The sequence below is a fragment of the Wallemia ichthyophaga genome, assembly GCF_000400465.1.
Source record: "Wallemia ichthyophaga EXF-994 unplaced genomic scaffold scaffold3, whole genome shotgun sequence".
Classification (NCBI taxonomy): domain Eukaryota; kingdom Fungi; phylum Basidiomycota; class Wallemiomycetes; order Wallemiales; family Wallemiaceae; genus Wallemia; species Wallemia ichthyophaga.
The window spans coordinates 461,069-488,540 of record NW_008806276.1 but is presented as its reverse complement, the minus strand read 5'-3'; the positions used below and the strand labels follow the sequence as shown (position 1 = coordinate 488,540).

General features: G+C 45.2%; 15 protein-coding genes and 1 non-coding gene across 16 annotated transcripts; 10 read left to right on the top strand and 6 right to left on the bottom strand.

The window, feature by feature from the left end:
* Positions 1 to 272: 272 nt before the first annotated feature.
* Positions 273 to 4,820, top strand: J056_002918 (Vacuolar protein-sorting protein BRO1; the record flags this gene model as incomplete). Its single annotated transcript, XM_009268222.1, has 9 exons — positions 273 to 587; positions 633 to 684; positions 736 to 1,300; positions 1,348 to 1,432; positions 1,479 to 1,567; positions 1,825 to 2,036; positions 2,084 to 3,381; positions 3,429 to 3,839; positions 3,891 to 4,820. 9 exons carry the CDS (start codon positions 273 to 275, stop codon positions 4,818 to 4,820), a joined length of 3,957 nt encoding a protein of 1,318 aa, XP_009266497.1.
* A 31-nt stretch (positions 4,821 to 4,851) lies between these two features.
* On the bottom strand, positions 4,852 to 6,094 carry J056_002917 (Alpha-ketoglutarate-dependent dioxygenase alkB; the record flags this gene model as incomplete). The annotated part of the gene is made up of 3 exons (XM_009268221.1): positions 4,852 to 5,211; positions 5,256 to 5,851; positions 5,902 to 6,094. 3 exons carry the CDS (start codon positions 6,092 to 6,094, stop codon positions 4,852 to 4,854), a joined length of 1,149 nt encoding a protein of 382 aa, XP_009266496.1.
* Positions 6,095 to 6,134: 40 nt separating this feature from the next.
* On the top strand, positions 6,135 to 6,932 carry J056_002916 (uncharacterized protein; the record flags this gene model as incomplete). The annotated part of the gene is made up of 1 exon (XM_009268220.1): positions 6,135 to 6,932. One exon carries the CDS (start codon positions 6,135 to 6,137, stop codon positions 6,930 to 6,932), a length of 798 nt encoding a protein of 265 aa, XP_009266495.1.
* A 77-nt stretch (positions 6,933 to 7,009) lies between these two features.
* J056_002915 (uncharacterized protein) lies at positions 7,010 to 8,243 on the bottom strand (the record flags this gene model as incomplete). The annotated part of the gene is made up of 2 exons (XM_009268219.1): positions 7,010 to 7,866; positions 7,913 to 8,243. 2 exons carry the CDS (start codon positions 8,241 to 8,243, stop codon positions 7,010 to 7,012), a joined length of 1,188 nt encoding a protein of 395 aa, XP_009266494.1.
* A 38-nt stretch (positions 8,244 to 8,281) lies between these two features.
* Positions 8,282 to 11,271, top strand: J056_002914 (ATP-dependent RNA helicase DBP10; the record flags this gene model as incomplete). Its single annotated transcript, XM_009268218.1, has 5 exons — positions 8,282 to 8,561; positions 8,610 to 9,663; positions 9,712 to 10,486; positions 10,533 to 10,633; positions 10,683 to 11,271. The coding sequence occupies 5 exons, from the start codon at positions 8,282 to 8,284 to the stop codon at positions 11,269 to 11,271; spliced, it is 2,799 nt and encodes a 932-aa protein (XP_009266493.1).
* A 404-nt stretch (positions 11,272 to 11,675) lies between these two features.
* On the top strand, positions 11,676 to 12,071 carry J056_002913 (uncharacterized protein; the record flags this gene model as incomplete). Its single annotated transcript, XM_009268217.1, has 2 exons — positions 11,676 to 11,878; positions 11,933 to 12,071. 2 exons carry the CDS (start codon positions 11,676 to 11,678, stop codon positions 12,069 to 12,071), a joined length of 342 nt encoding a protein of 113 aa, XP_009266492.1.
* Positions 12,072 to 12,100: 29 nt separating this feature from the next.
* Positions 12,101 to 13,369, bottom strand: J056_002912 (Major royal jelly protein 1; the record flags this gene model as incomplete). Its single annotated transcript, XM_009268216.1, has 2 exons — positions 12,101 to 12,831; positions 12,877 to 13,369. 2 exons carry the CDS (start codon positions 13,367 to 13,369, stop codon positions 12,101 to 12,103), a joined length of 1,224 nt encoding a protein of 407 aa, XP_009266491.1.
* Positions 13,370 to 13,549: 180 nt separating this feature from the next.
* Positions 13,550 to 15,810, top strand: J056_002911 (Pre-mRNA-splicing factor CLF1; the record flags this gene model as incomplete). The annotated part of the gene is made up of 5 exons (XM_009268215.1): positions 13,550 to 13,759; positions 13,806 to 13,937; positions 13,987 to 15,202; positions 15,252 to 15,508; positions 15,556 to 15,810. The coding sequence occupies 5 exons, from the start codon at positions 13,550 to 13,552 to the stop codon at positions 15,808 to 15,810; spliced, it is 2,070 nt and encodes a 689-aa protein (XP_009266490.1).
* Positions 15,811 to 15,856: 46 nt separating this feature from the next.
* J056_002910 (uncharacterized protein) lies at positions 15,857 to 16,321 on the bottom strand (the record flags this gene model as incomplete). The annotated part of the gene is made up of 2 exons (XM_009268214.1): positions 15,857 to 15,949; positions 15,998 to 16,321. The coding sequence occupies 2 exons, from the start codon at positions 16,319 to 16,321 to the stop codon at positions 15,857 to 15,859; spliced, it is 417 nt and encodes a 138-aa protein (XP_009266489.1).
* Positions 16,322 to 16,359: 38 nt separating this feature from the next.
* Positions 16,360 to 17,163, top strand: J056_002909 (DnaJ-like protein subfamily B member 9; the record flags this gene model as incomplete). Its single annotated transcript, XM_009268213.1, has 3 exons — positions 16,360 to 16,530; positions 16,575 to 16,678; positions 16,728 to 17,163. The coding sequence occupies 3 exons, from the start codon at positions 16,360 to 16,362 to the stop codon at positions 17,161 to 17,163; spliced, it is 711 nt and encodes a 236-aa protein (XP_009266488.1).
* Positions 17,164 to 17,240: 77 nt separating this feature from the next.
* On the top strand, positions 17,241 to 20,666 carry J056_002908 (uncharacterized protein; the record flags this gene model as incomplete). The annotated part of the gene is made up of 3 exons (XM_009268212.1): positions 17,241 to 18,858; positions 18,904 to 19,373; positions 19,422 to 20,666. 3 exons carry the CDS (start codon positions 17,241 to 17,243, stop codon positions 20,664 to 20,666), a joined length of 3,333 nt encoding a protein of 1,110 aa, XP_009266487.1.
* A 143-nt stretch (positions 20,667 to 20,809) lies between these two features.
* J056_002907 (PHO85 cyclin-9) lies at positions 20,810 to 22,084 on the bottom strand (the record flags this gene model as incomplete). The annotated part of the gene is made up of 2 exons (XM_009268211.1): positions 20,810 to 21,597; positions 21,652 to 22,084. The coding sequence occupies 2 exons, from the start codon at positions 22,082 to 22,084 to the stop codon at positions 20,810 to 20,812; spliced, it is 1,221 nt and encodes a 406-aa protein (XP_009266486.1).
* A 1,325-nt stretch (positions 22,085 to 23,409) lies between these two features.
* J056_004966 lies at positions 23,410 to 23,522 on the top strand. The gene has a single exon. It is a non-coding gene; the product is annotated as a tRNA-Ser (tRNA).
* A 630-nt stretch (positions 23,523 to 24,152) lies between these two features.
* J056_002906 (Zinc finger protein C3H1.11) lies at positions 24,153 to 24,741 on the bottom strand (the record flags this gene model as incomplete). Its single annotated transcript, XM_009268210.1, has 3 exons — positions 24,153 to 24,501; positions 24,552 to 24,606; positions 24,654 to 24,741. The coding sequence occupies 3 exons, from the start codon at positions 24,739 to 24,741 to the stop codon at positions 24,153 to 24,155; spliced, it is 492 nt and encodes a 163-aa protein (XP_009266485.1).
* Positions 24,742 to 24,943: 202 nt separating this feature from the next.
* Positions 24,944 to 25,513, top strand: J056_002905 (Ribonuclease P protein subunit p29; the record flags this gene model as incomplete). The annotated part of the gene is made up of 1 exon (XM_009268209.1): positions 24,944 to 25,513. One exon carries the CDS (start codon positions 24,944 to 24,946, stop codon positions 25,511 to 25,513), a length of 570 nt encoding a protein of 189 aa, XP_009266484.1.
* A 30-nt stretch (positions 25,514 to 25,543) lies between these two features.
* On the top strand, positions 25,544 to 27,416 carry J056_002904 (uncharacterized protein; the record flags this gene model as incomplete). The annotated part of the gene is made up of 3 exons (XM_009268208.1): positions 25,544 to 26,053; positions 26,097 to 26,678; positions 26,724 to 27,416. 3 exons carry the CDS (start codon positions 25,544 to 25,546, stop codon positions 27,414 to 27,416), a joined length of 1,785 nt encoding a protein of 594 aa, XP_009266483.1.
* Positions 27,417 to 27,472: the final 56 nt, after the last annotated feature.

Sequence of the window (27,472 nt, the reverse complement as noted above, 5' to 3'; positions counted from 1 at the left end):
ACCAGTGTAAATCGGCATTCTCGATTCCAAGTTGCCGCCTTCAATGACGTAATGTGGCAATCTAGCATGGAAGAAAGCAAGACAGCGGCGCGCTCTCACACACACTATATTCATCACGCTCACAGACACGGGTATCTATAATGTTTAAGTTAATTTGCCCTTTACCATAAAGGAATGCACTGTTCCCAGAATAGAGCTTCAAAGTGACAGACAGGGATCATCCTCACTGGAATGTTCACGGACTCCAACTTACAGCGACGACTGCGCACACTATGACAACCTCAAACACCGATTCCAGTTTCAAAGACTACCCGCAGCCGACCAGAAGCTACAGCAGCGACTTTAATGAGTCGAAGCAGCCCGTGCCTAAACCCGGCGCTGAGAAGCGCTCTAAACGAGCAGCTCACAGACTTAGTGCATGGTACAACACTTTCCACGAATGGCGGTATACCCCTCTCGCACTCATCTTTGCAGTAATCCTTCTTGTCTTCTTCAGCGCGCTAGGCAGCTATCTAGGCTACAGAGCATCGGTGCAATTAGAGAAGGGAGATGGAATGGGCTCTGACCTCGGTCAAATGACATCTGGCGTGAGTGTGTGCCGCTTGTTTTAGTTTCTGTCTCATGTCCTATAGATGGCACTCTATGGCTCCGTAACGGATGTAGATATAGACGAAAAAAAACTTGGTATGTGTGGCAAAACTTATGATGATGCTAGCTAATCTCCCTTACACCCAGAAATGCGCTTCTCATTTTCAGGCTGCGGACCAGGCTACACGAATGACGCACAAACAGCAGCAGATTGTGGGGTACTGAATAGGAACATAACTACATACATAAACGAGAATGCGACTCTGTCTAAATTCGAATCAAAAAGCGAGATAGACCACGAGGCAGTTTTCTTGAGAGACGGCGCGGTAGGATTTTACGAACCAGATTCAGTAATATGGTCGCGCAAGCCTGAAGATATGAGCACGCTCGAGTTGACATTCACGCCCTCATTCCAAGTTGAAATACCATTCGATTGGACAGAAAGCAGATCATCACTCAAATCTGACCCAACGAGTTATCCATTCGACGAGTATAGCGCGTACATAACCTTTCTCGCTTGGGATGCAGGGTCAAACGTATCAGAGCCCGACCTTGGCCAATTCAGCGCTATTAGTTTTGTCAGAACTTCAGGCACGTTTCCAAATTATGTCATTAGCAGTGTCGATTACGCAACGCTGGAAAATGATGTGCGCAGGACCATAAAGATAACAATAAGGCGATCAAATGCAGTCAGAGCTTTCGCTATCTCCATGTGAGAAGATATTTTGCCATTTTTTCGTTAGTACTCACATTTAACAGCATCGTTATGCTATGGGCTCTCACTATAGCTATCGTTTGGGCGGCTGTAGTTGCTGTCATCTATCGCAGACCAGTAATGGGAGAGGTAAGTGTATCCGGATGCCCCCACACTCAACGCTAATACATTCCAGACATACGTTGTCACCTCAGCTGCTCTCTTCGCCATACCAGAAGTACGCGATAAGCTCCCTGCCGCGCCTGCGTTTGGAATATTTGCAGAGTGAGTGAGGTGCTCGTCTGTGTTCGTAACTAAAACCTATCTAGCGCGCTTGGATACTTTCTTATACTCCCACTCACAGCAGCCGCAACAGCCGCGTTACTGTTCTGTATGATATACCCACCGCAGCATGACCCGAAAAGAAATCACATATAAAGAAGCGCATTAGAAAAGGCAGTATATAAACTATGTCTGGATGACACGCTGATATCACATAATACTTGTAAATGAATATATTTATTTTCCAATTATGACGCAAGCTCGTTTGAACCAACCAACCATCACGTTATGGACAAGTCGCCGTTGATTTTTCTGCAAACCAAGTCTACAGAAGACGTAGATTTCAATTATGGGATTAAGACAACTATTGCAAATGTATACGGCGAAGATCCCTCCAACTACACAGATCCTGTTGCCGCACTGAATCGGTTCAGGCAAGATGCGACAAGAGGCTCGACGACTGATGCTACAGGTGGGAATCGCCAGTGGCGTTATTGCTCCTTGCTAACCTGACTCAAGGCAAAGATCTTCTCCAGAGCTACTACGGTCAGCTTGAGATGCTTGAATTGCGATTCCCAGAGCTTCGAGTAACGTTTAATTGGCGTGATATATTCACTGCCCAGGATGTATCGCAGCATTCTCTTGCTTACGAGAAGGCTTCTGTGCTTTTCAATCTCGCTACAACGTACTCGGTACTAGCTTCGTCTTCTAACAGATCAGATCCCGAAGGTATCAAGACAGCTTTCTACAACACAAGAGTCGCAGCTGGGCTGTGGGACTATATAGCCAACAACTTCCTCCATGCCCCGTCTACAGATCTCAGCAGAGACGTTGTCAGATTCTTGAGTGCACTCATGCTCGCGCAGGCACAGGAAATCTTTCTGGAGAAAACTGTCGAAGAAAAGACGCGCGGTGGCAGAGGTGATGGAAAGTCTATGGGTATTGTAGCGAAGCTTGCTTCTCAATGCTCTTTCCAATACAACTCGTTACTAGAACCAGTACGCGAGAATGTCAATAAAAGCATCTTTGATCGACATTGGTGGAGTTTTTTGCAGATAAAAAGCAATTACTTTGCTTCACAGACTCAATATTACCGCGCAATGGTGGACAACGCATCGGATAAACATGGCGAAGCTATAGCCAGAGTAAAGCTCGCAGAAAGCCTCGCCAAGGAATCTTATAGACTTGGTTCGACTTTTAACACCTTCTTCGCCCCATGTGATACCCTCCCCGCCGATGTTTCAAGCGTGATCACATCGTTATGCAAAGCACATCAGACCAAATGCACGGAGTACAAGAATGAACTTATAAAGGAGAATGACTTGATTTTTCATGAAGCAATCCCTGCTGAGAACCTTCTCTCCACGGTAGATAAGCTTAACGCAGCAAACGCAGTAACGATCACTGAAATATATCAAAATCCGGAGGTACAGAAGAGTATTGGCTCTGATTTGTTTGCCAATCTTGTTCCATTCTCAGTACACGAGGCAGCGTCAATATACAGTGAAGAGAAGGCCAAGATAATCAGAGCGGTTACTGAGACTGTTGAGGTAACAGATACTGAATTAGAAGCCGCGATCGAGCATCTTGGTTTGCCAGGAAGTTTGAGGAAGTTTGTGCAGTCATCAAATGAGATCAACTACGACGTCAGTGGGGAAATCAAGCAATTGGCTAAAACAATTTATTCGCAGGAATCTTCGGGTGAAGTTTCTAGACAGATAAGCACCACTGAGACTAAGCGAGAACGTATTCTCGCTGACCTGAACTGGATATCAAATGAACTAGACATTGAATCGAAAGAGTGCGAGCAGGCTAGGGTGAGTTTCTGACTTGGCTAAAGTACGCAACTAAAATATAAATCAAGATGCAGCACGCAAACTTCTCACAATCACCTTCAGCGAGACAAACTAAAGAATGGCGCCAACAACTCAAGGCACATTACGACGGCTTGGAGAAAGCGGGTAAATCCGATGCATCAATCAAACAGGTATACCAATACATAGATGCTGACGTAAGACTGTTAAACGACTCAGCGTCTGATTTGGATGACAGCGATAACGAGCTAGCGCTTTATGTGAAAGATTACGTCTCAAGCCAGACACCCTCTCACACTCGCCAACAATCTTTGCTCGATGTCGATGTAGGTATTGAGGAGCACTCGGAACAGGAATCTCGCCAGATGACAGCATATGCGCGTGAAATTACGAGGTTATTGGATGCTTTGAAGGGTTTGAAGAAGTTTAGAAGTCAACACATCCAAGTATTGCGTCAGAAAGTTGGTGAAAATTTCTGTCTGAAGTGACTTTCTGACAATCCCCCCTTATAGATTCAGAATGATGATGTCTCCCATCTTCTCATACTCAACCGTAAAGCTCAACACGTTGAAACCGATATGTTCGGCTCAGAGCTCGACAAATTTAAAGAGGACCAGAAGATTATAGAGGGCTCCATCGCTGACCAGCTGAAAATATTGGAAGAGTTGAATGGCGCTTGGATTCAGCTGACCAGCTCAGCGCGGGCCAAGGAGATACACACGAAACATGCAGAATCTGACAGACGTCGCAAAGAGGTACTGAAAAAGTTCAAGAAAGCTGGTGATACGTATTTCGAGGCTGCCAACGGTGTCAGCAGAGCTATGATGTTTTACGAAGATCTCGAGAATGCCGTACGCGAACTCAAGAGAGATGTCGATGTATACGTCAATAGTAGAGCCAAGGAGCGCGTACAGGCAGTTATCGAAGCGGAGGCTGCAGATGCAGGTGGAAGTTCGTTCGAAAACGAGTTCAGCAGGCTTGGCGTAAGTACACCACATCGTCCTCCAAAGCCGGGCACAACGTCTCCCCCCACAATTTCATCTGGTCCTCCTGCATCTTCAACACCTTCAAGTGCCTCGTATGGTTATGGCGGTATGCCAGCTCCACCGCCTCAACCTCAGCCAAGTATTTATCAAAGCTTGTACGGCCAGCAAAGACAGTCAGGGCATATGCCTCAACCTCCTCCCAAACCTGCCTCGCCGTACTATGGTGCAGGTTATGCTAGTCCTCCACCACGATCTCCTTACGGACAGCATCCGCGCTCACCATATAATCAACAGCCACCAAACAACTTTCCCCCACCACTGCCACAGCAATTTCAAAATCAAACACCTTACTCCTCGCAACCCTCACAACCCTCACACGCACCACCTCCAACCAACTACCAGCAATACTACCAACAAGCACCACCGCCCAATCAAAACTACCCTTACTATAGATGAATTTATGATACTTTAATGTTTCTCGATGCATTTATACTGATACAAGTTCTGCTATCTGCTGATCCGATAATCCAGTCTGACGAACGTTGACATTAATACGTGCTGTTGAGAGATAGCGCGCGAAAGGCTCCCATTCATCGTCTTCTTGTTCGTTTTGTAAGTGTGGAGGAAGACTGCGTTCTAATATACGCGGCACGCCATGATAGCTTCTTCGCGTAGGACCTGACATGACGACGACATCACCGCTGCGCAAAACAATTGGGGTTGGAGGCGATATCGACTCCCGCTCGTCATCGCCGATAAGGAAAACAGCAGAGTGACCCAAGCTTATCGACACCAAAGGAAGACTGGAGGTAACCTCGCTCCTATCGACGTGTGCCATGAGTGTGTCCTTGTGCAGTGTAAGAAAAGCATTAAATAGCAACACAAACTCACATTGAGGTTATAGTAGTTGATGATGCCAGCATCTGGTTTATATCCCTTTTTCCACTCCTCGGCTGCTTCTGCAACACATGTACGCTGCCAGGGAATAGCTTCTACAGCGCCCTTGCACACTTGAGCCACAGGCTGCGGTATAGCGATAGGGCCGGCAGTTTGTGGATCTCTGACGCTGAAATCATACTGCTTCAATCCCCAGTGGTAGTAGTGGCCAATATTAGTCCAGCGGAGTTTATACATGGCCCTTTCGCCATTAAGTGGTTTAACAGTAGGGCTTGGGGGAATTTCCGGATTATGTTCGCGCGCTATTTGCTTCAATGCCTCGAATGTGCTAGGTTGATTGTTGATCAGAGGCCGCTCACCGCTCGGAGCATAGTAAGAGGGCATCTCGCGAGGTGGTTCTGTCGCTGCTCGTGGTACCGCGACATCAGTTTTCGTATTGGCAGCGTAATGATGCCACAAGCCTTCGGTAGGAATCTTGTAGTGAGCATCGAGACTGTTTCTGTTAGGTGGTGCTGGGATGTCCCTCAAGCTAAGCTTTATCATCCGTTTCTGGTCGTGTTCATTGAGATAATTGGGCAGATAAACCAAACCTGGGATGGTCAGAACAGGGCAGATGGACAAGTAGAGCGATAGGGCACACCTGGGTGGTTTTCGAATGTGTAACACTTGTCTCCAATCTTCACAGCACTGCTGTCGTCTCTCAACCAGTCAAACGCATCGCTCAAATCTAAAGGGATATCCTTGCGTTTGTAGAAGCGCTCAGAGCGGCGCAGAGTGGTGTCAGTATCCGGTGGCGTTGGCGGACGGGCGAATCGCTGCTTGGACAACGGCATATCTTCCTCCTTAGTGATCAACTCTTAGCACAAGACGGCGATGGTGAAGAAGCACGAGCTGCCTTTGCCGAGCGAGGAAGATATCGCGCTGCTACACAAATCACCAACGACGTTCGAGGACGATAACGTACACAAAATATATGACGAGATAGCGAATCACTTCTCGTCTACAAGGTATAAACCGTGGCCTATCATCAGCCGATTCCTGCAGTCGATAGAGAAGCACGCGATGGGATTGGATGCTGGGTGCGGCAATGGCAAGTACCTCCCACTGGCTGAGCACCTCTTTGGGTTGGATAGAAGCGTGAATCTCCTCAAACATGCTCAAAGAGCTGGTGACGCTGATAAACAAGTCGTTTTGGCTGATACTCTACATTCTGTCACTCGCAGACATATCTTTGTCGGTATTTTACAGCTTCAACATTCCCACCTAACTTATCGCCAGGACTACGCCATTAGTATTGCGACAATTCATCATTTAGCCACTGAAAAACGTCGGGTGGAGTCAGTACAGTCTTTATTAAACTCGGTATGCCTCAATGGAGGCAGAATTCTCGTATACGTCTGGGCCTTAGAGCAAGGCGAAGATAGCAGGCGAGCTGTTCCTGAAAATTCGACGACATCGTCAAATTCCAAAGGGCTGGATGTTTGGGTACCTTGGGTGAACAAGGCTGATGGAAGAGTGTACAACCGCTACTACCATTTGTTTGAAAGGGGCGAGCTCAGATGCATCACAGAGGAGGCTAGTGTACAATCCAAGGTGAAGATACAGGTGGTACAAGAAGGATACGAAAAAGATAATTGGTATATAGAGTTACGCACGCATGGAAGCATATAAACGCGCATTTGTACGATCATACATGTAAAAATTACAACAGTGAAAGTAAATCAAAACAAGGTAGCTCAACCAAATAGCTAAACAATTCCAAATTGATCCAAACCTATGAAGAAGATAATAGTCGCAAACATGAAACTAATCCACGTCAGTCCACCCAGTCCAAATTTAGGTAGGAGTAACTGCCAGATGAAAGAATGAACTGTATTGATCAAAGCAACGGTTAAGTAGGTTATCCAATTGGGGCGCGCACCGAGAATGAGCGTTACGCCACTACCGAGTAACAGGGTGTCCAGTCTCCACAATGGGAAAAGAAAACCTGGAAGGGGAATGTTTGGAAATGGTTGTCCGTATGTAGCGCTTAAAGTGCACCTGTCACGCATGCTATGAAGTGTGATTAATTGGTGCTCAAGGTCATCAGGCTCTTGAGTAGCGGATGAAGCCGTCTCGGTGCTGTATTCACTCTCGTTGTCTACCATTGGCAGCAACGGCTTCTGAATAGGCAGCAAATCCTTATACAAGGCGAGATTCTTAAATTCTTGAAATGTTGAAAACGTGAGCGAGACTGCGATCCATCCGAACGTAAACCATGAGAGGCTTGTGAATGAGCTGCTGGAATGATTACCCCTATTTTCCCTTATATCAGGAACGGCGATAAGAAGGGATTGCCAGCGAACCAAATCCAACGCAAAAGTGTGAATGACAGTATTAATTGAGTTTTGCAGCTTTCTTGAATTTGAAACTGCCGCCACAAATTGGTAGATTGGCTGCTTCAGCGATTGTGCAACAATCCAAGCGCTGACACCAATGAAGATGGGTATGAAGGGGTTGAAATGTGTCGGAAAGGCATGTAATATGATACCAGCCAATATTGAGAAATGCACGAGCAGGGATATTGGAGTTACGATATGTAGCCAGATAAGGGTGGTGTACTTGACTTGAGATTTTATGAGCAAATAACAGTGCAATACGATATTACCCACCATTGACAAGCTCTTCGGACTCGTTTATCGCAAATTGGGGTCTATAAGTGTATTCTACGTCATTCGTCTCGCCAGGCATCGCACTTGGACCCGACTCTATCTGTGGGTTCGCGCGCAAGTTCTTTCGATTACCAGCTCTGATAGTGTGGGTCACGCTGTCTGCCTGCGAATTGGAATCCACAGAGCCGCGTTCAAAGTCGTTATCTTGGTGCTCAGTCTCACGATTTATTTCTGCAGGCTGATCATCTGGTGATTGAGTTATTTGAGTATATGCAAATTGTAGAGTATTCCTCGCAACGCTGTATCCCCTGCCAAAATATTTTGTAAACATGGCAGCTCAAGCTTAACCAATCTTTAACGCAGACAGTCATGAAGGGAAATTTAGATTTTATGAATAGCGACGACGAGGACGTTGATAATTCCGGGCAAGGACTTAACGATGACAGAGATATCGATATCTCCAGCGCTTTGCTCCCATCTTCATCCAAGAAGACGGTGGACGACGATGATGACGATCAGTTTATTCTCGATGTTATGCAATCTGCCAATAAAAACAAAGGAAAGGAAGTTGCAAAGGAGCTCAACAAAGGCAAAGCTAAAGGCCCAAAAGCTAAAGCTCAAGTCGGCGGTGGCAGCTTCCAGTCGATGGGTGAGTTTTTGCGGTGTAGCTAATCACACTCAGCTCACATGCCCTCAGGATTGAATCCTTCTCTCCTGCGTTCACTCTTCTTGCGCGGTTTCAATCAGCCTACACCCATTCAGCGTCAGACTATCCCCCCAATTTTGTCTACACCTCCCAGGGATCTCGTCGGTATGGCTCGTACGGGCTCTGGTAAGACTCTTGCATATCTTATCCCTCTGGTACAAAAGCTAGGCGCTCAGCACTCTATAAGATTCGGTGCAAGGTCGCTGATCCTCGCACCTTCTCGTGAATTAGCCTTGCAGATATTGCGTGTAGGTAAGGAACTTGTCAAAGGCTACAAGAAAGAAATGGGAGAAGGCCAAGAAGAGATACGCTGGTCTGTTATTGTCGGTGGTGAGAGCTTAGACGATCAATTCTCTTTAATTGCTAGCAATCCTGACGTAATCATCGCAACACCTGGTAGATTACTCCACTTGGTTGTAGAGATGAACCTGGACTTGAAGAGTGTTGAGTATGTTGTCTTCGATGAAGCTGATCGCTTGTTCGAAATGGGTTTTCAGCTTCAACTTCATGAACTCATTTCAAGGCTTCCTACAAACCGTCAAACACTGCTCTTCTCAGCTACCTTACCAAAGACCCTCGTCGAGTTTGCTAAAGCTGGTCTTGTTGACCCCAAGCTGGTCAGATTAGACGCAGAGTCTAAAGTCAGCGAAGATTTAGAGATGGCTTTCTTAAGCGTCAAGCCTTCAGACAAGGACAGCGCCTTACTGGCTTTACTAAAGGATGTTATCAAGGTTCCACCCGGTTTTCAGGATGCTCAGAAAGTATCCAGTAAAGATGACAAGGAAAAAAAGCGCAAAAAAACACCTATGCCTTCATTTTTGAAACCATTCCAAACCATGATCTTCACGGCTACAAAGCATCACGTCGAATATCTCAACACATTACTCAAAGCTGCTGGTTTTGCAGTTGCACACATTTATGGTTCCCTAGATCAAACTGCTCGTCAGATGCAAATGGATCAATTTAGGAGGGGTATATCAACCATTCTGGTTGTTACTGATGTTGCCGCGAGAGGTATAGATTTGCCTGGATGTGAAAACGTTATGTGAGTTTGAGGTATTGCTAAGCTATGAATAAAGCTCATAAACTATAGCAACTACGATTTCCCTACTGGTGCTAGAATTTTCGTCCACAGAGTTGGTAGAACAGCAAGAGCAGGTAGAAAGGGTACTGCTTGGTCATTTATCACAAACTCCGAATTGCCTTACTTGCTCGACCTCTCGCTCTTCTTGGCCAGACCGTTGGTATCACCAACCTCGCCCACTAACAGAGACAAAGCTGAAGAGCTTGCATCCAAGAATACACTTACAATCGGTACTATCCCAAGAGATACACTTGATCCTTACGTGGAGTACCTTGGTGCACCAATACTCAACGAAGCACCAAACCTCACAGCTTTGCACGGTGTCATGATGCGTGGTCATGGTCTATATGAACGCAGTCAGGGTAAGGCTTCAACAGAATCATATAGACGTGCAAAGGATATCATCAAAGATGCGAGATGGGGATTTGCTGGAACATCAGGAGAAGATCGAGCAATGCATCCAGCATTTGAAGGTACAGCTGCAGAAACTATGCAAGTTGACGATGAAACTGCCCAGAAAAGAGCTGATTTACTTTCGGTTGTAAATGGCTTCAGACCTAATGAGACTGTTTTCGAGATTGGCCATCGTGGTAACAACGACAGTGCTAAGCTGATGAAAGAGAGAAGAAAGGATCTCGCTAAAGCTGAGTATAGATTACATTTGAAGGAGAAAGAGAAAGCTATTGCTGAAGAAGCGGACGGTGAAGTTGCGCCAGGTGACACCACCAAGGAGGCAGACAGAGATGTGCAAGAGCAGGAGCAAGCTGATGAAGATGATATAGAGGTAGGTTGTGGTCTGTCTCTTTGTACTCATCTGACGCCCAATACAGGCTGTTTTCGATACTGGTAGTAAGAAAAAGCAGAAGAAGGACTTCCGTGATCCAAATTTCTACATGGGCTATGAACACGCAGATGCTCACACTGACAAAGGGTAGGCTGTTATAAATAAAGTATTACAAGGCTAACCATTTATTCACCAGATATTCTTTACAAGACGGTGTAACATTTGCAGAGCAAGCACGCTCCGCTGAAGTTAACTTGATGGATGACGAGCAACTGAAGGTGAACAAAACAGCACCATCGCAGGTAAAGTGGGACAAAAAGAAAAAGAACTTTGTCCGAGGTGGAGGTGTTGGTTCAGACAACCAGAAGCTTATCAAGACAGAATCAGGTACACGCTTACCGGCAACATTTAAATCTGGCAAGTTTGACGAATGGAGAAAGAAACACAAGATGGAGCTACCACGTACAGGAGAGACAGAGGAGAAAAATCACAAAGCCTTAGCAATGAACATGAACGGTGGCCTTGGTGGAAAGAAGTACAGACACCACAAGACGACAGAAGCAAAACCACTCGATAAGAAGGATAAGAATTACGAAAAGAAGGTACAGAACCGCAACAAGAAGAATAATCCAGATGGCGCTGCTTCTGATGGCAAAGCTAGGAGAGGCGGTAATGCGTCTAACAAGAAGAGTGAAATTAAGAGCGTCGATGCTATCAGGAAGCAGCGTGAAATGGCTAACAAGCGTAAAGAGAAGAACGCTCGTCCAACCAAGAAGAAAAAGTAAACTCCATGACTGTAACTTATTTTATAGAAATTCATTCTTATTACGTAACTATGACATCTTGGGGTATCATCCAGCTTGTTTTGCAGTTCTTCCGGAACGAAATCAGCTTTAGTAGTCTTAGGAACCCATTTAGACGATGGTACGAGTTTAAGCCAACGTTTCTCGTACTTCCAAGGCGACCCCGTAATCATAAAGAGGCTCAAGCGATTTATAACGCAATCCGAACTTATGCTTTTTACTTGGATGCTTTGCCTATTATAAGTGATCTAGGAATCAATGTTCGCATCGGTTTAGACGACTTACTCGCAATTCCAATTTTGGGAGATTTGATAACAGGGTTGATAAGTATTTATCAAATATGGTTGGCTTCCTTACTAGGTCCGCCTAGAATGGTAGTTTATAGAATGGTGAGAATAAGCGCAGTTTATTATGTTGCTGATGACGTTCTCAAGTGGATCAACGTTGTGTTTGACGTTTTGGTGGGACTAGTGCCCTGGGTCGGAGCCTTTTTTGACTTCTTGTTTAAAGCCAACCTCCGCAATCTTAATTTGGTAGAACAATGGCTCTTATCTAGTGATTCTTCAGCTCACCAGCACAGAATAGTACTGTATGTTATACCCTTTCTTGTCTATCCTCAATTGGTTAGCTCACCAAATTCCAGTATGCCTAAAGAGAGATTTCTGCCTAAAAGATCACCTCCAGATGCACACATAGTCAGCGATAATCCTCCTAGTCGAACATACCGACGCGAATTCATAGACCTTAATGAAGACGAAAGAGATTACGATGATTTAGATTAAACGTTATGTATATCATGAAATTACGCCGTTTACATGTGTACTGACGTAGCATTAATATCGATACTGTAAAGTGTGTATGGCTTGACCGTCCTATCAGTACCATTCCAGAACCTGTCCTGAAGATAGAATTGGTTATCAATCCAATAGAGCTTGTGGTCCGCAATAGAGAGAGTATCAGGCCATGTGATGTGGTGATTGTGGATTAAGTCTCCAAATAATCCAGTAGATGGATCGTAGGTTTGTATGCCATCTTGTTCGGGTGCGCCGAAATATATGAGCCCGTTACTGTCGGTCTCCATACCATCGTTGCAGCTACCCTTCTGACCGAGGAACTCGACTGCTGCATCCGCGGCATGTTTAGCGTTTGTGTTTAAAGTACTTGGCTTTGTGCGCAGCTTCTCACTTGGGACTCTGTATACCTTGCGAGAAGTCATGGGTGTGTAGTATATCCACTCGCCATCTGCACTTAGTGCAATTCCATCAATACCTGTCGTCCAGAACCCTTTGTTGGTGTCCGAAGTGGCATAAACGGATTGACCTTTGAATGAGAAAATGGCATCTGTGTCTGGACGTGTGGATGGGTGGATATCGAGGTGACGCCATGCCTCGCCGGTGGCTATGTCTACTACTATCATACCCGTTCTTCCTTCATCTGAAGAATCAGTTATATAGACAACACCTTTGTCATTCTTTGAGAGATCTATACGCAAGTCGTTGAGATAGGTGCTTGGGAAGGCGACATCTGGGGATAGAATGATTTCTAAGAGACTAAATTGAGTGTCTCACAAGTGAAAATTAAACTTACTCTCGACAGGCTCGGTGGATGCATCTTTACCAGTATCGTAAGCCAATAACTTGCTTCCCCATGGCTGTAGCTGTGCTCCACTTGCGCGTCCTGTATCTAATACCCACAAACGGTCCATCGCATCGACTACGATTCCCTGACAACTAACGAGCAGGTCGTCGTAAGAAGCGGAGTAGCCAGGGTTAGAAGCATTTTGTAATGCAGGGAGGGTGTTTGCTTCCAAAGAAGGAAAAGCCTCGTCCATCCCGATATTGACCAACTCAGCCAGAGTGTAGTTGTTTCCAGGACCGCGTGGGAATGTAGAGAACATTCTTCCAGATTGTGTGACAGCCACACCGGCTGGGAAGAGATCGTAGAAGAGATGCTCTACTTTCAGAGAAGGACCAAATTGACCACCGAAGTCAGGCTTGCCGACTTTCTCCAAGAGAAGATCGGATGAAGCAGATGCAGCAGTAGCTAATGCGCCTAAAAAGGCAAAAGAGAATGTCTTCATAGTATGTAAACGAGTCAATATGCTAATGAGCCAATATGGAAAACGTGCATTCCAATGTGGATTGAATTTGGATTGGAATGAATAAATCAGATTAGCCAAATGATCTCAATCTACCGTAAAAACCAATCAAATCAATTTAAACGCCAATTTACATCTTGCTCATCGACGCTCATTTGCGAGATGCAAGAGGAACGCGCACCGAGAGTAAAGAACAGGCTCCCAGCCAATGTACAAATCACTGCAGAGCAGCTTCTGCGTGAGGCCAATGAGCGACAAGATCCACAGCTCCAGCCTTCCAGACAGCGTCTGCAGGATTTTGAGGAGCTCAATGAATTCCAGGGACGCAAAAGGAGAGAGTTTGAAGAGCGTATCCGTATGCTCAGAATAGACGTGAGTTTATCTTCCTTGGCGTCTTTCTTTCTAACCAATCGGGCAGCTCAAAACGTGGGCTACTTACGCTAAATGGGAGGCTACACAGGGCGAGTATGACCGTGCACGTTCTGTTTGGGAGAGAGCTCTTGATGTCGAGCCCGTCGCTCACCAATTATGGTTGCAGTACATTGATATGGTGAGCTATATACCTCTGACTATCCACCAATCTCACTCAACAACCCCAGGAGCTCAAAGCTAGAAACATCAACCACGCTCGTAATCTTTTCGATCGTGTAGTCACCCTCCTCCCGCGCATCAATCAATTCTGGTACAAGTATGTCCACATGGAAGAGCTCATTGGTAATATCGCAGGTGCGCGTCAGGTATTCGAGCGATGGATGTCGTGGCAGCCGGACGATAAGGCATGGTCAGCCTATATCAAGCTTGAAGAGCGCTACCAAGAGTGGGAGCGTGTTAGCGGCCTCTACGAGCGTCTCATCGGTATACGGCCAGAACCAAAGTTGTGGGTGAAATGGGCGCGTTACGAGGAAGATAGAGGCAAATTCGATCGTGCTAGAGAGATATTTCAGATGGCTTTAGAGTTTTTCGGTGATTCTGAAGAACAGATAGAGAAAGCGCAGAGCGTATTCAATGCATTCGCGAAAATGGAGACGAGAGCTAAGGAATTTGATAGAGCTAGAGTTATTTATAAATACGCACTGTCGAGATTACCGCAGAGCAAGAGCGCTGATCTTTTCGGAGCGTACACTAGATTCGAGAAGCAATATGGATCCAGGAGTGGTGTAGAGGCCACAGTTCTGGGTAAGCGGAGGTTGCAATATGAGGCGGAGGTCACTGCAGAGCCTAGCAATTATGATACTTGGTTCGAGTACCTCAAGCTGGAGGAGTACTCTTACAGGATGGAAGAAGATGCTACTAAAGAGGACGCTCTCGCTAGGACGAGAGAATTGTATGAGAGGGCGGTATCGCAAGTTCCACCATCCAACGAGAAGAGACATTGGCGGAGGTACATCTTTATCTGGCTATCTTATGCAATCTTTGAAGAGGCTGATGTTAAGGATTTTGATAGGGCTAGAGTCGTTTATCAGACTGCGATTGCTCTCGTTCCACACAAGCAATTTACTTTTGCCAAGCTCTGGAATCAATATGCGAGATTTGAGATAAGAAGATTGAATTTAATTGGAGCAAGGAAAATATTCGGTCAAGCTATTGGAATGTGTCCAAAGGAGAGACTGTTTAAAGCATACATAGATCTGGAGTTTGAGTTAAGGGAATTCGACAGAATTAGAGCACTTTATGAAAAGTATCTGGAGTTCGACTACTCTAATTGCTCAGCATGGATACGGTTTGCACAGCTAGAAGCAGAGCTCGGTGACACAGGTCGTGCTCGATCCATATTCGAGTTGGCAGTAGGTCAAGATGCGTTGGATATGCCAGAACGTAGGTCAAAGCCATGCATTTCTATAAGATTGTTAACAGTCTCATTTAGTACTATGGAAGGCCTATATCGACTTTGAGACAGAGGCGATTGAAGAGGGCGAGTCAAGTAGAAACACGGTTAGGAGTCTGTATGATAGACTACTTGATCGCACCAGTCACGTCAAAGTCTGGATCGCATATGCACATTTTGAAAAGAATGAAATTGATAATGAGCAAGGTGAAGATGATGAGCCTAGAGAGGAGAAGGCACGGAGGGTTTACGAGAGAGGCTACAACAGCCTCAAGGAGCGTGGACTTAAAGAAGAGGTATGTTTGCATTACGGAGGAAGAATTATATTAACGAGATATTTAAGAGAGTTGTTTTGCTGGAGTCATGGAAGGAGTTTGAAAGTGAGAATGGTGACAATACAACGGTTGAAAAAGTACAAAGTAAAATGCCAAGGGTAGTGAAGAAATGGCGCAACACAGACGATGGAGTTGAAGAGTACTTTGATATGCTGTTTGCAGATGACGAGACACAGAGTAACCCAGCATCACTCAAGTTCTTAGAAATGGCACATGCTTGGAAGACACAAAAGCAACACAACGGTAACGAAGAAGCCGAATGAAGTTAATACATGATGAAAAAGATTGTAAACTATGGAAAGTTTAGTTTTATTGACCCATTCTAACCATTTGTTGCTTAAGCTTGAGCAAAACAACAGTTCCGGAGGCCACCCATTCGAAGAGCTGTACGTCACCGTCGAACTGAAAGTCGGAGTTAGCAAATGACGTAGTTGAACAACCAAGACGTACGCCTGAAGGGGTATATTCGCACTTGACGCCGATAACGCCGTTTCCACCCTTTTCTCTAGCGGCTTCCTTTAGCCTGTCGAGAGCTCTCTCGCGATACCTCTCTGATCTCTTTTTTATTTCCTCAGAAGGGTCGGAAGCCTTGTCTTCAATTTTAAGAGAGGACATGCCGAAAGCAGGAGCCTGAGCGGAGACAGGAGAAGAAGGTCTGCTAAGATCCTCAACGGTTGACTCGAAAACTGCGCCGAAAACCTGAACGATATTGTAGACAGGATTTGGATCAGAAATGGTGAGGAGGAGAACGTCATTGTAGTTATAATCGGACATTTTTTATTAAAGGCGTTTCAGTGGATATAATTTGTTAGATGATCGTCGTCAAGGAGCAAGATGGATCTCTTACAGTGACGTCGTCTGCTTGGAAAATGAACGAGTGGCGGAGATATTTAAGCATAAGCAGAAGAATTCTTAATCATTATGAGACGCTCAATTTGAGCGCTTCTGCAACGCCACAGCAGATAAAGACAGCATTTTACACGGTGAGTTTTCCTTTGGCTATGGGGAGAATACTAACGCGGCCTAGTTAAGCAAGGAGTATCACCCAGATAAGAATGACAGCCCAGATGCTAAGCGTGTGTATCAGTCCATTACTGAAGCTTATTCGATACTCGGTGATGCGCCGTCGAGGTAAGTGGTGCTAGTATTCACCATTTCCGAGTTATTAAGGGATAAATAGGCGTAATTATGATAGGCAGATGGATAGCACACCTATTACACCATACGGATATCCTTCAAATGCAGGTTTAGATAATAGGCGCAGGCAGAGAGCAAATTACGCGTGGACACAGCAAGGAAAGCATCAAGCACAACAGAGGAGTAATTGGAAGAAATACCAGCAGGAATCGAGCTATTTTAATGACTCAGCTCGCTCTCACGCGTGGTGGACAGATATTTATCAGCGTCGAAGTCGGCCGGGGAAGAGAGAAGATGGATCGGTTGATAACAAATTTCTTAAGGACTCAACATTCTGGAGATATATGCACACTTTCAGCTTATTTGGGCTACTCTTTGGATTCGCTGGACTTTTGCGGTATGGCTCAGAGGCTTCACCAGCGCAGAAGAAAACTGGAAATAGAGCAGACAACTCAGCGTTAAGCTTAGAAGATAAATAAAATGTTTTAATATTTTTACATTGATATGTCTACGCATGCATCTCTCTCTCTGCTTTCAACGGTGACCAGCAGCTAGGATGAATTTCAACAACTATAATCCGTTCGGGTTTCCGACTTACTTTGATCCTAATCAGCCGCAAGTTCCACAGCAGCCAGATCAACAGAATTATGATTATATGACTAACTCATTCCCCATCTTCAACCCAAACCTCATGCAGCCACCTCCTCAACAACCGCTAAATTTAATGCCAAATCCCTCATTTTATAGACCCGTTGTAGAGGAATCTATGGCTCAGCGCTTTGTTCGCACTCTTGGCTTTAGACCTGATCAACTTCCACTCGTTGAACGGGTTTTGGCTGATTGTAATCAAGATTACAGGACAGCGACTGATACTTTGCTTTCTTTGAATGCTCTTCAGCAGCAGCAAGCTCAGCAACAAGCTCAGCAACAGCAATTTCAACAGCAGCGTCACATTCAACCACTCCCTCCTCAAGTTATACAGAGACAGCAGCCTCAGTTCATCAGACAGCCTCAAATGCCTCCCCAGCCACTCAGGTTTAGACAGATGACCACTCTTCCAACTCAGTCTAAGATTAGAGAGAATAATATGACTTCCGTCAAGAGACAATCGAAAAAGCAGTACAATAGCTCAGACGATGAAGGTGATTTCGGTGGTGACAGCGATTCAGACGACGATAATGGTGTCAGAGAATCTACCGTCTCTGTTTACGACGAGTCTGAGGCCGTCAAGTGGTTCAACAAAGCAGAACCTAAAGAGATACAAGAAATATTAGCCCTCTCTGAAAGGGCGTTGGAAGCTATCATGTCCATGAGGCCTTTCCAAAATGCAAACACTTTAAGAGCAAAACTTAAAGCTACAAAAGGTGTCTCTACCACCATCTTTGACTTTTACTTGGATTTGATAGCTTCCTACAAGCAGGTTGACCAGGTTCTCGACAAGTGTGAACAAGTTGGTGGTAGAATATCTTCCATCTTCTCTCAGATGGAGAAGAACGACGAGACCCCACCTGCACTCATCGAAAGCTCAATAAAATTGAAGAGCTATCAATTTGAAGGTGTAAGATGGTTAGAACATTTACATAAGCAGAAGGTTTCCGGTATTTTGGCAGACGAGATGGGGCTTGGTAAGACACTCCAAGTAATTGTTTTCATTGCCGCCCTCAAAAACACTCAGCAACCTGGTCCAAACCTCATCGTTGTACCTTCATCTACACTTGAAAATTGGCTGAGAGAGTTTTCACGATTTGCTCCATCATTGGTTGTCAAGTCTTATTATGGCGATCAACATGAAAGATCTATACTCAGGGATGACTTATTACCTTCAAGAAACGACATGGATGTACTTATCACCACTTACAATCTTGCTCAAGGTTCTCCCCAAGATAGAAAGTTCTTACGCAAGATGAAGTTCCGCACTGCTGTTTTCGATGAAGGACACATGTTGAAAAATCGTGAAACAAAGTCATACAAGTACTTGGCTGAATTGAAGGTGCCTTGGAGATTACTGCTTACTGGTACACCGCTTCAGAACAACCTTCAAGAACTTGTTTCGTTGCTTAACTTTATCTTGCCTGAGTATTTCCAAGACACTGAAGAAGCGCTGCGTGTTGTGTTCAAGGTCAAGCCCGGCGTTCACGCTTCCATGCTTTCAAGAGAGCGTGTTTCAAGAGCTAGTAGGTATTGATGTATTCCAACTCTCGCAACTAATCAATCCACAGAGAAAATGATGCAGCCATTCGTATTGCGCAGAAAGAAAGCACAAGTGTTGACAGATTTACCAAGTAAAAGGGAATTGATAACATACTGCGATTTGACAGATAGCCAAAGGAATATTTACACAGAGACCATGTCTAGATCACGCAAGGCTATTGTGGAGACAGACAAGACTGAAGCTTCAACTCCTTCAGAGTCTGGCACAGAGTCAACACGAGGAAGAAAGAGAGGTAAGGCAGGTTCATCAAAGGGCAAAGATCCTTCAGAGTCTTCCAATCATGTTCTCATGGATTTGAGAAAAGCTGCAAATCACCCACTATTGTTCAGACGTCATTTCAACACCTCAATAGTTCGAGAAATGGCAAAAGATTGTTTGAAAGAGCCTGACTTCAAGGAGAGCGTTTATGAGCTCGTCGTTGAAGATATGGAGATCATGACTGATTCTGAATTGCAAAACTTCTCCAAAAATTTCCAGGTCTGTAGTAAAGTTGCGTAAATAATTCGTTTAGCTAACCCAACTTAGACCGTTAACAAGTATACTTTACCAGAAAGCGTATACATGGATTCAGGAAAGATCACAGCGCTGATGAAGATACTAAAAGAATCTAGGGAACGTGGTGACAGAGTCTTGGTTTTCTCTCAATTTACGATGATGTTAGAAATTCTCAAGAAAGTCCTCGATCAGCACACTATCAGATACCTCATGTTTACAGGCCAGACGCAAGTCGAAGAGAGACAGATCCTCGTTGATGAATTTTTCGAAAACACCGATATTCAGGTCTTCCTTCTGTCTACAAAAGCTGGTGGTCTGGGTATTAACTTGACGGCTGCAAACGTCGTAGTAATCTTTGATTCAGATTGGAATCCACATGCAGATCGTCAAGCGGGAGACAGAGCATTCCGTATTGGTCAGACGAAAGATGTTACAATACACAAATTTGTATCCAAGGGTACAATCGAAGAGGATATGTTGCGACTCGCAGAGACAAAGCTGAAGCTTGACAAGGCAGTCGGAGGCGGTGAAGGAGAATACGGCGTCGGAGCTGAAGAAGAGGGTAACGCTGAATCTACTGAGAAAGTGGTCAAATCTTCTCTACTCCAATCTATCCGTAACAGATTAGATCAGGGAGGTCAGCCTGAAGAAGGAGCCGATCCAGCAGCATCACAATCTGAGTTTATCAAACAGCTTGAAGTAAATAACCAGCTACCAGAGGGTGTGCAGGCCAAGGCGCTGGCTAGTGGATTGCCAAAGAATGCTCAAATTCAGCTGCAGAATGATGCGTCTACGCCCGTGCATGAGGAAGCCAAGGCTATCAATCAGGCTCAACAGCAGCACGTGCATCACCTTAATGAGCAGAAGGCGGAAATCAAATTAGAGCCAAGCCAAGTACCAACATTACCAACGCCCAGTGCTGAAAATGTCCCAGCTCTTCTCGCTCAACCTCTTCAACAACCGCAATCAAATCCATCAGCAGACATTAAGCCTGAGTCGCGCGAGGCTGTAACAGGTGTACAATCTCCAACACCTGTGCAAGATCAACCATCTTTGGAAATTGAGCCAAGTGAAGAATCTCAAACAGCCGCAGGAGATCAACCAGCTCAAATCCCTGCTCCTCAACCAGTGGAAGCATCAGCACCAACACAGTCACAAACACAACCACAACTGCAGCAAACTCAACCTACATCTTCACCACAGCCACAATCTACACCTCCACAACAACCACAATCACAGGAAGAATCGCCAAAAGAGGACTATCAGCCTTCGTAGAATTAAACAGCAATAAAAGTCGATACTTAGTACAAAAAATGAGAACATATCTTGTGTGTATAAAATAATGAATTTAATCTTTTTCCATCAAAACAAAGAATGTGCATTAACAGTTGATAGTTTACAAAAATAATTTAAATAATTTAGACTAACGGAGCAGTATCTTGATTCCGTCTGTTTGGTTGGTGCTGTGCGTGACCACCAGGATGCTTCATTATACGCGAGATCAAACCAGCAATACCTGGAGCGTGCATTGATTTAGCTGGAGCTGTGAGATGGGCTGGAAGCATAGTGAGACTTTCGTCCACATCTTCGTCTTTTGCAGCACCTCCGCTACCCTTCCGATTTTCCAAAGCCATAGCAAGTGCCAGTGTAGGCTTGCTGACGCTTGCAACATCTGATGGCGTTGCAGGCAGACTGCTACCACCATCGGATGAAGAAGACACCGACATGTCTTTAGACGCCCTCTTACTAACCAAATCTGAAGGGAGCTGAGACTTCAACGCATTGTCCAAAGCACTAGGTGAGAATGCTCCAGGCATTCCCGTATTTCTAGACACCATGGGTGGTTGCGTTTGCGCTTGACGAACTGCTGGCATAGACTTGGCAGTCTTCAGTGCTGGTTTCAGTGGAGATGGAGCCTTGGCTGAAGGTATTGGCTTGAATTGCGGTGGCGATTTATTTGGATTAGACAGTGGCATTCTCATGAATTGTTTAGAATGTCTTATCAACTCGGCTTCGCTAAACCCGATATTGAATTCAAGAAGGTCGAGTAGCTGGATCTCCATCAAATGAATTTCCTCCAATGCAAATCTAACAGACGACCAAGCATATTTTCTCCAGTGACGATTCTTAGGACAACAGTCATTAAGTGACTTTGCGGTTATGATCATAGCTGCGAAAAAGACTCTGTGACGAGTACATGGCATGCCTACACAGGAATTGTCAGAATATTCCAGTTAATCGGTGCTTAAAGTAAACATACCTTTGGCAGCTGGTGGTAGCTTCGATCCCAACCTATCTAAGAGCACCAAAGTACACAGTACTGTAGCCACTTGACAGCCAGACTCGATGAGAACCGTCTTGATAAATTGCTTGAGTGGTGGCGGACCTCTGGACATTTCGGCAGCAACATGTCCCACCTTTGCCAAGCGCGGCTTGACTGGACTAGGTGGTGGACTTGGATAACCGCTGTTGTGTGAGTATTCTGGGCTGTTGTTGCCGTTGCTTTCTGGTCTTACTGGAATGATTTCTGAGACTTTTTGAGCGAGTGCTTCAACCATACGTTCAGAAATCGGAGAGCGCATGAGATCCACTAGCGCCGGCGCATGACTTGAAACTGGCATCAATGAGGCAGGATGTCTGCGCTGAGTAGCTCCGAATGACGGTGTTGATGTTGCATTTCTGAGTGCTGGCATTGTATGTATTTGCTGTGATAAAGAGAGTACTTGTGTGTATAATGAAGTATGTGTTTTGTAACTACCAGAGTTTCTTTCTAGCTAACCAGAGCTGAACTTTTATTCTTTGTTTTGAAAAGCTTATAAGTGGGACGGCCGGCGTCTAGTTTGTTCAAGCTTTCCGTTTGATAGGTCTGATGAACGCTACTCAGAGAGATCTGTATTAAATACGCAAAATTATTCGATTTGGAAAATCGCGCTAAAATCAAACGCGTAACTACCAAAAGCGGTAGGCAGGTGACGCATTTACTTTCCTTTTCAGTTATTAGAGTTATTAACGGTCTTTATTAATGTTAGAGTCACGTTAATCTGACCTTCCGTTCGTCTTTGATTAATTTGGTTGCGGTTGAAGTTTTTCACTAGCCGTTTTAGTTATGTCTTCGGATCTAGCCTGCTGATCGTAGGGACCAGTCAGGCGATGGTTTGCTTCGTATCTTACTATGTATTCTCACACATGCCACAACATGTCAATGCATATCATAGAACCGTTTCACGCCTCAATGCCAGTGTGAGGATGGAGATGAGCTGTGCCATTCTTGAGTGTACCGGAATCTTGATTTTTGTAGTTGTATTGAGTGCTCTATTCATAATAAGGTTGTGTTATCTTGTAGGAGTGGATTAGGTAGATAACTCCTGGCTGACTAACATTGTGTAATCCTAGAGATCATTTTTTGAAAAAGTATTTATTCCTAGATTGAAGTTCTAATCGACCTTCCTTCTGGTTGTAAGGGGCAGTACAAAGACGGCAGATTCATAAAATGCATTCGAAAATTACACTAGATTAGTTTTGTGAGTGACAAGATCATTTAAGTACCCTTACATATTCTCAGCTTGATATTAATGGCTTAGTGGTGAAATGTGCACTACAAAGATCTGAACTTTGGTGATGTAATGATGCGTACAGAGAGTGGCTTAGAAGGTATTTGAGACAATCATTAACGTCTAATTAGTTGTTACTTTAATCTTTGTGTCATCCCTTGAAGCGCTTATCCGTCACCTCACGTCATTCCCTCTCTCGACCAACCTCCAAAAGAGTAAATCATGGCAATCAGAATTGCAGCTCAATCACCGCGGCAAACAGTAGATAATGAAAACCCACAAAAGCGCCCAAAAAAGTAGCTTAGACAGCCTCCTAACGAACAGTCGAGGTGCGCTTCCAAGTATTATTGATAGGATTACGACAACATGAAAACGCTGAATATAGATACAAACAGGCCTCAACTGATTGATTTTCTTGTTATTCAAAACGACAAGAATATATAGTGGCAAAGAGAAAGAGATGACATGTCAGTTTGGCCGAGTGGTTAAGGCGCTTGATTAGAATTTCATAAGTGAAGTTCTTCCAAAGCATACTATCAAGTACTCTTGTAGTGCGTAGGTTCGAATCCTACAGCTGACGAATACTTTTGCACTTTCATCCTTTTATTTTTGGACTGGGCGGCTCCTACAAAAATCACATAAGTTGCTATTTATCTGAATTCACATTTGTGATAAGTTAAAGAATTTATTGTTATCTTACTACAGACGGAATCAAATGTGTGCGGGGAGGGAAGATCGATCTGAGTTGCGAAGGGTGATGAATACATCGAAATACAATATGCAGATACACTCATCACACATGCGCGCCAGTCGAAGCGATCTCAAGTGCCGTACTCAGGCACATCGATCGGTTACGATTACGATTACAATTTGAGGGTGTTAATCTTGACCGAAAGAATGTGATGATTAACAGTAAGGAAGAGAAGCCGTTAAATGGTTGAATAGCCAGAAGGGGGATAAAGCAGCCATACTCCGTTGGTTAACTGGGTAGTGCGCATATACCTGGAATGGTAAAATCGAGCGAAAGCCGCCACCAGACAAAGCTGAAAGTAGAACATGCAAATTTCGTACGGAGTCTCTAAGTCTACATTTCTTGCTCCGATAGATGCACTCAGATGCACTCAGACCCACTCACAGGAACGTGTTGACCTATAAAATACACAAGCGGAATTGACTAGTAATAACAATAGCAATAACAGTAACAATAGCACTAATAATAATATTGGTATGGATGTTGTGGCGCGTTCTGCGTGCTTAAGTAAGCACCGTCGGAAGATTGATTTTGCGGTGGGTATTGATAGCTGTAGTTAGGCTGGTGAAGCTGGTAGTACTCCCGGTGCTGCTCGTGGTGCTGTTCGTTTGATGCAGACAGAGCAGACGGAGTGAGCGGATTTGAGAATGCAGAAGGACCTGCGGTTACGACAGGTACCGGCGTCGGATAGTAGCTGTAATATCCCTGAGGATGAACCGGCTGTGGCGGAAGAGCATGTTTCGGGGGCAAACTCCCGTCAACACTCAGATTCACAGCGCATACTCTCTGGTGACGCAGAAGGATGTCGCTGGGATACAGTTAGAGCTGGAACGGTCCTCGAGTGAACAAGTGACGCACGAACGGCTGTACGCCTTACCGCACTTGCAGATGTGTGGATTAGAGTTTTGGCGATCTGGGTGAAGAGGTGAGGAAAGTTGCGGTGAAATCAAGTCAACATACGGATGTTCCGTTTGTGTCTCATCATGTTCTCGGGTCTAGTAAAGGTGGAATGGCAGTTGGGATAGTCGCAGCGGAAGTTTTTGTCCATTTGAGAGTAAAAGGGGATATAGAATGAATGCAAGCGAGAACTTCTTTAGAACAAGGCACTCAGTTACGACATGCTTGACGGGAGGTACAATTGAAGGCGGCGAGGAGGATAAAGGGGAGGGGGAGTCGTTGTAGCCGTTACAGTTTAAAATCAGCAGCTCCTTTCACCAGCTGCAGTTAGAACTCTAACCTTAACCATCACAATGTCATTCGCTGAGAAGCTATTGAGGTCGAGGCTAAATGAGGACAACGAGGAGAAAGCTTCAAAGGTTTATAGCAGCAAGTTGGAGGATAGTACAGTGATGCTTGATAACCCATTGAAAGCTTCAAAGCCAGCAGCGAAACCAGCGAAACCAACGAAATCAAAGCGTCGGAGGCAGCAACTTCAGTACTCAGTAAAGAAATGTGCAATGTCATATGAAACCGCTGTAAAGATGAATAAGCTGTGGAATGAGTACATAAAAGATATCATTGCGGGTGATATAAACTCAATTCAGAGTAAAATGCTCAAAGCTGATCTGTGTGGATGCCGGCTAATCGTTCACAGCTCAAACAACGCAAGCTTAGTCGGCAAAGAAGGAATTTGTATTCTCGAGACAGAGAACTCATTTGCTATAATAACCCCAGATTCGACACATAAGTCTATCCCCAAGAATGGCTGTGTGTTTGCGATACAGAGCGATATGTTCACGCTTCATCTACACGCCAACAACTTCAAGTTCAGAAACGTCGATCGTTTAAATAAAAAGTTTAAGCATAAATTAATCGTTTGACGTACATCATTTACATCACCCACCATCACCATGCCTTCCGCCATTCTCAGCGTTTACGATAAATCTAATCTCCTTGAATTGGCTTCTGATCTACAAGCCTTGGGTTTCAATCTCCTCGGCTCCGGTGGTACTTCCAAGAAAATTCGTGATGCCGGAATCCCGATATCTGACGTACAAGACATCACAAATGCTCCGGAAATGTTGGGCGGTAGAGTTAAAACTTTGCATCCCGCTGTGCACGGTGGTATTCTCGCAACCAATTCCGCCTCCGACAATGCCGACCTCGAGAAGCAGGCCTACACCAAGATCGACTTGGTCGTCTGTAACCTCTACCCATTCAAAGAGACCGTCGCAAAGCCAGACGTTTCTCTCCCTAACGCTGTAGAGGAGATCGATATTGGTGGTGTGACTCTGTTGCGTGCAGCTGCCAAGAATCACGAAAGAGTCTCCATTCTGTCTGATCCAACCGATTACAAGAGCTTTGTTGAGTCTTATAAGAATGGCGTAGACCAGTCTTTGCGCAACAAGTGGGCTCTGAAAGTGAGTCATTCTTATTACGTTTTCGCTTCACTAACACTCACAGGCCTTCTCTCACACAGCAGACTACGACAACGCTATCAGCAACTACTTCCGTCAGCAGTACGCCTCTTTGGACACCTCCAACGATCTTGTCCAGCGCTTCCCTTTGAGATATGGTGCCAACCCACACCAGAAGCCAGCACAGGCTTACGTCACTCAAGGTGAGATGCCTATCAAAGTTCTCAGCGGTTCTCCAGGCTACATCAACCTCCTTGATGGCCTCAATTCTTGGGGTCTCGTTAAGGAGTTAGCTGAAGCCCTTTCCCTCCCAGCAGCCGCATCATTCAAGCACGTCTCACCAGCAGGTGCTGCTGTCGGTGTGCCACTCAACGATGTCGAGAAGAAGGTATTCATGGTCGACGATCTTAAGCAAATGTCCCCACTTGCAACTGCATACGCTAGAGCCAGAGGAGCAGACAGGATGTCATCCTTCGGTGACTTTATAGCATTATCCCACGAAGTCGACTACGCAACCGCCCGTATCATCAACAGAGAGGTGTCAGACGGTGTCATTGCGCCTGCGTACTCTCAAGAAGCGCTTGAGATTCTGCAGAAGAAGAAGGGCGGAAAATACTGCATGCTGCAGGTGTGTTGTGTATTGAGCTGTAGAACGTTACTAACGTGGATGCAGATCGACCCTGCGTTTACCCCCTCAGACATTGAGACACGTTCTGTGTACGGCATTACACTTGAGCAACGCAGAAACGACGCTAAGATCACCAATGAGACGTTCGCCAATGTCGTCTCGAATGAGAAGGCGCTTTCGAAGCAAGCACTGATTGATCTCACAGTAGCGACTATAGCTGTCAAGTACACCCAATCCAACTCAGTCGGCTATGCTGTGAACGGTGCTGTCGTCGGTCTAGGTGCTGGTCAGCAATCACGCATCCACTGTACTCGTCTTGCCGGCGATAAGGCTGACAATTGGTGGTTGCGTCACCATCCTCGCGTACTCGCTCTGCCATGGAAGAAGAGCGTCAAGCGTGCAGAGAAGGCGAACGCTATCGATCTCTTCGTCACCGGTGAAGCGTGGAAGGCGACAGGCTCGGAGCGTGCACAATGGGAGAGCATGTTCGAAGAAGTCCCTGCTCCTTTGTCTGAAGAGGAAGTTAAGAGTCATGCAAAAGAGTTTGCTCAGCTAGGCGTCGCTTGCTGCTCAGATGCCTTCTTCCCCTTCCCTGATAACGTCCACAGAGCTCACAGATCAGGCGTCAAATACGTCGCTGCTTCTATTGGTAGCGTCATGGATGAAGAGGTCATCAAAGCTGCTAATGAGTATGGTATTGTCTACTCTGCCCTCCCATTGCGCCTTTTCCATCACTAAACCAAGTTGTCAAGTCGTGAAATTGTGAAATTATGAAGGATATGTTTGATTTGCTG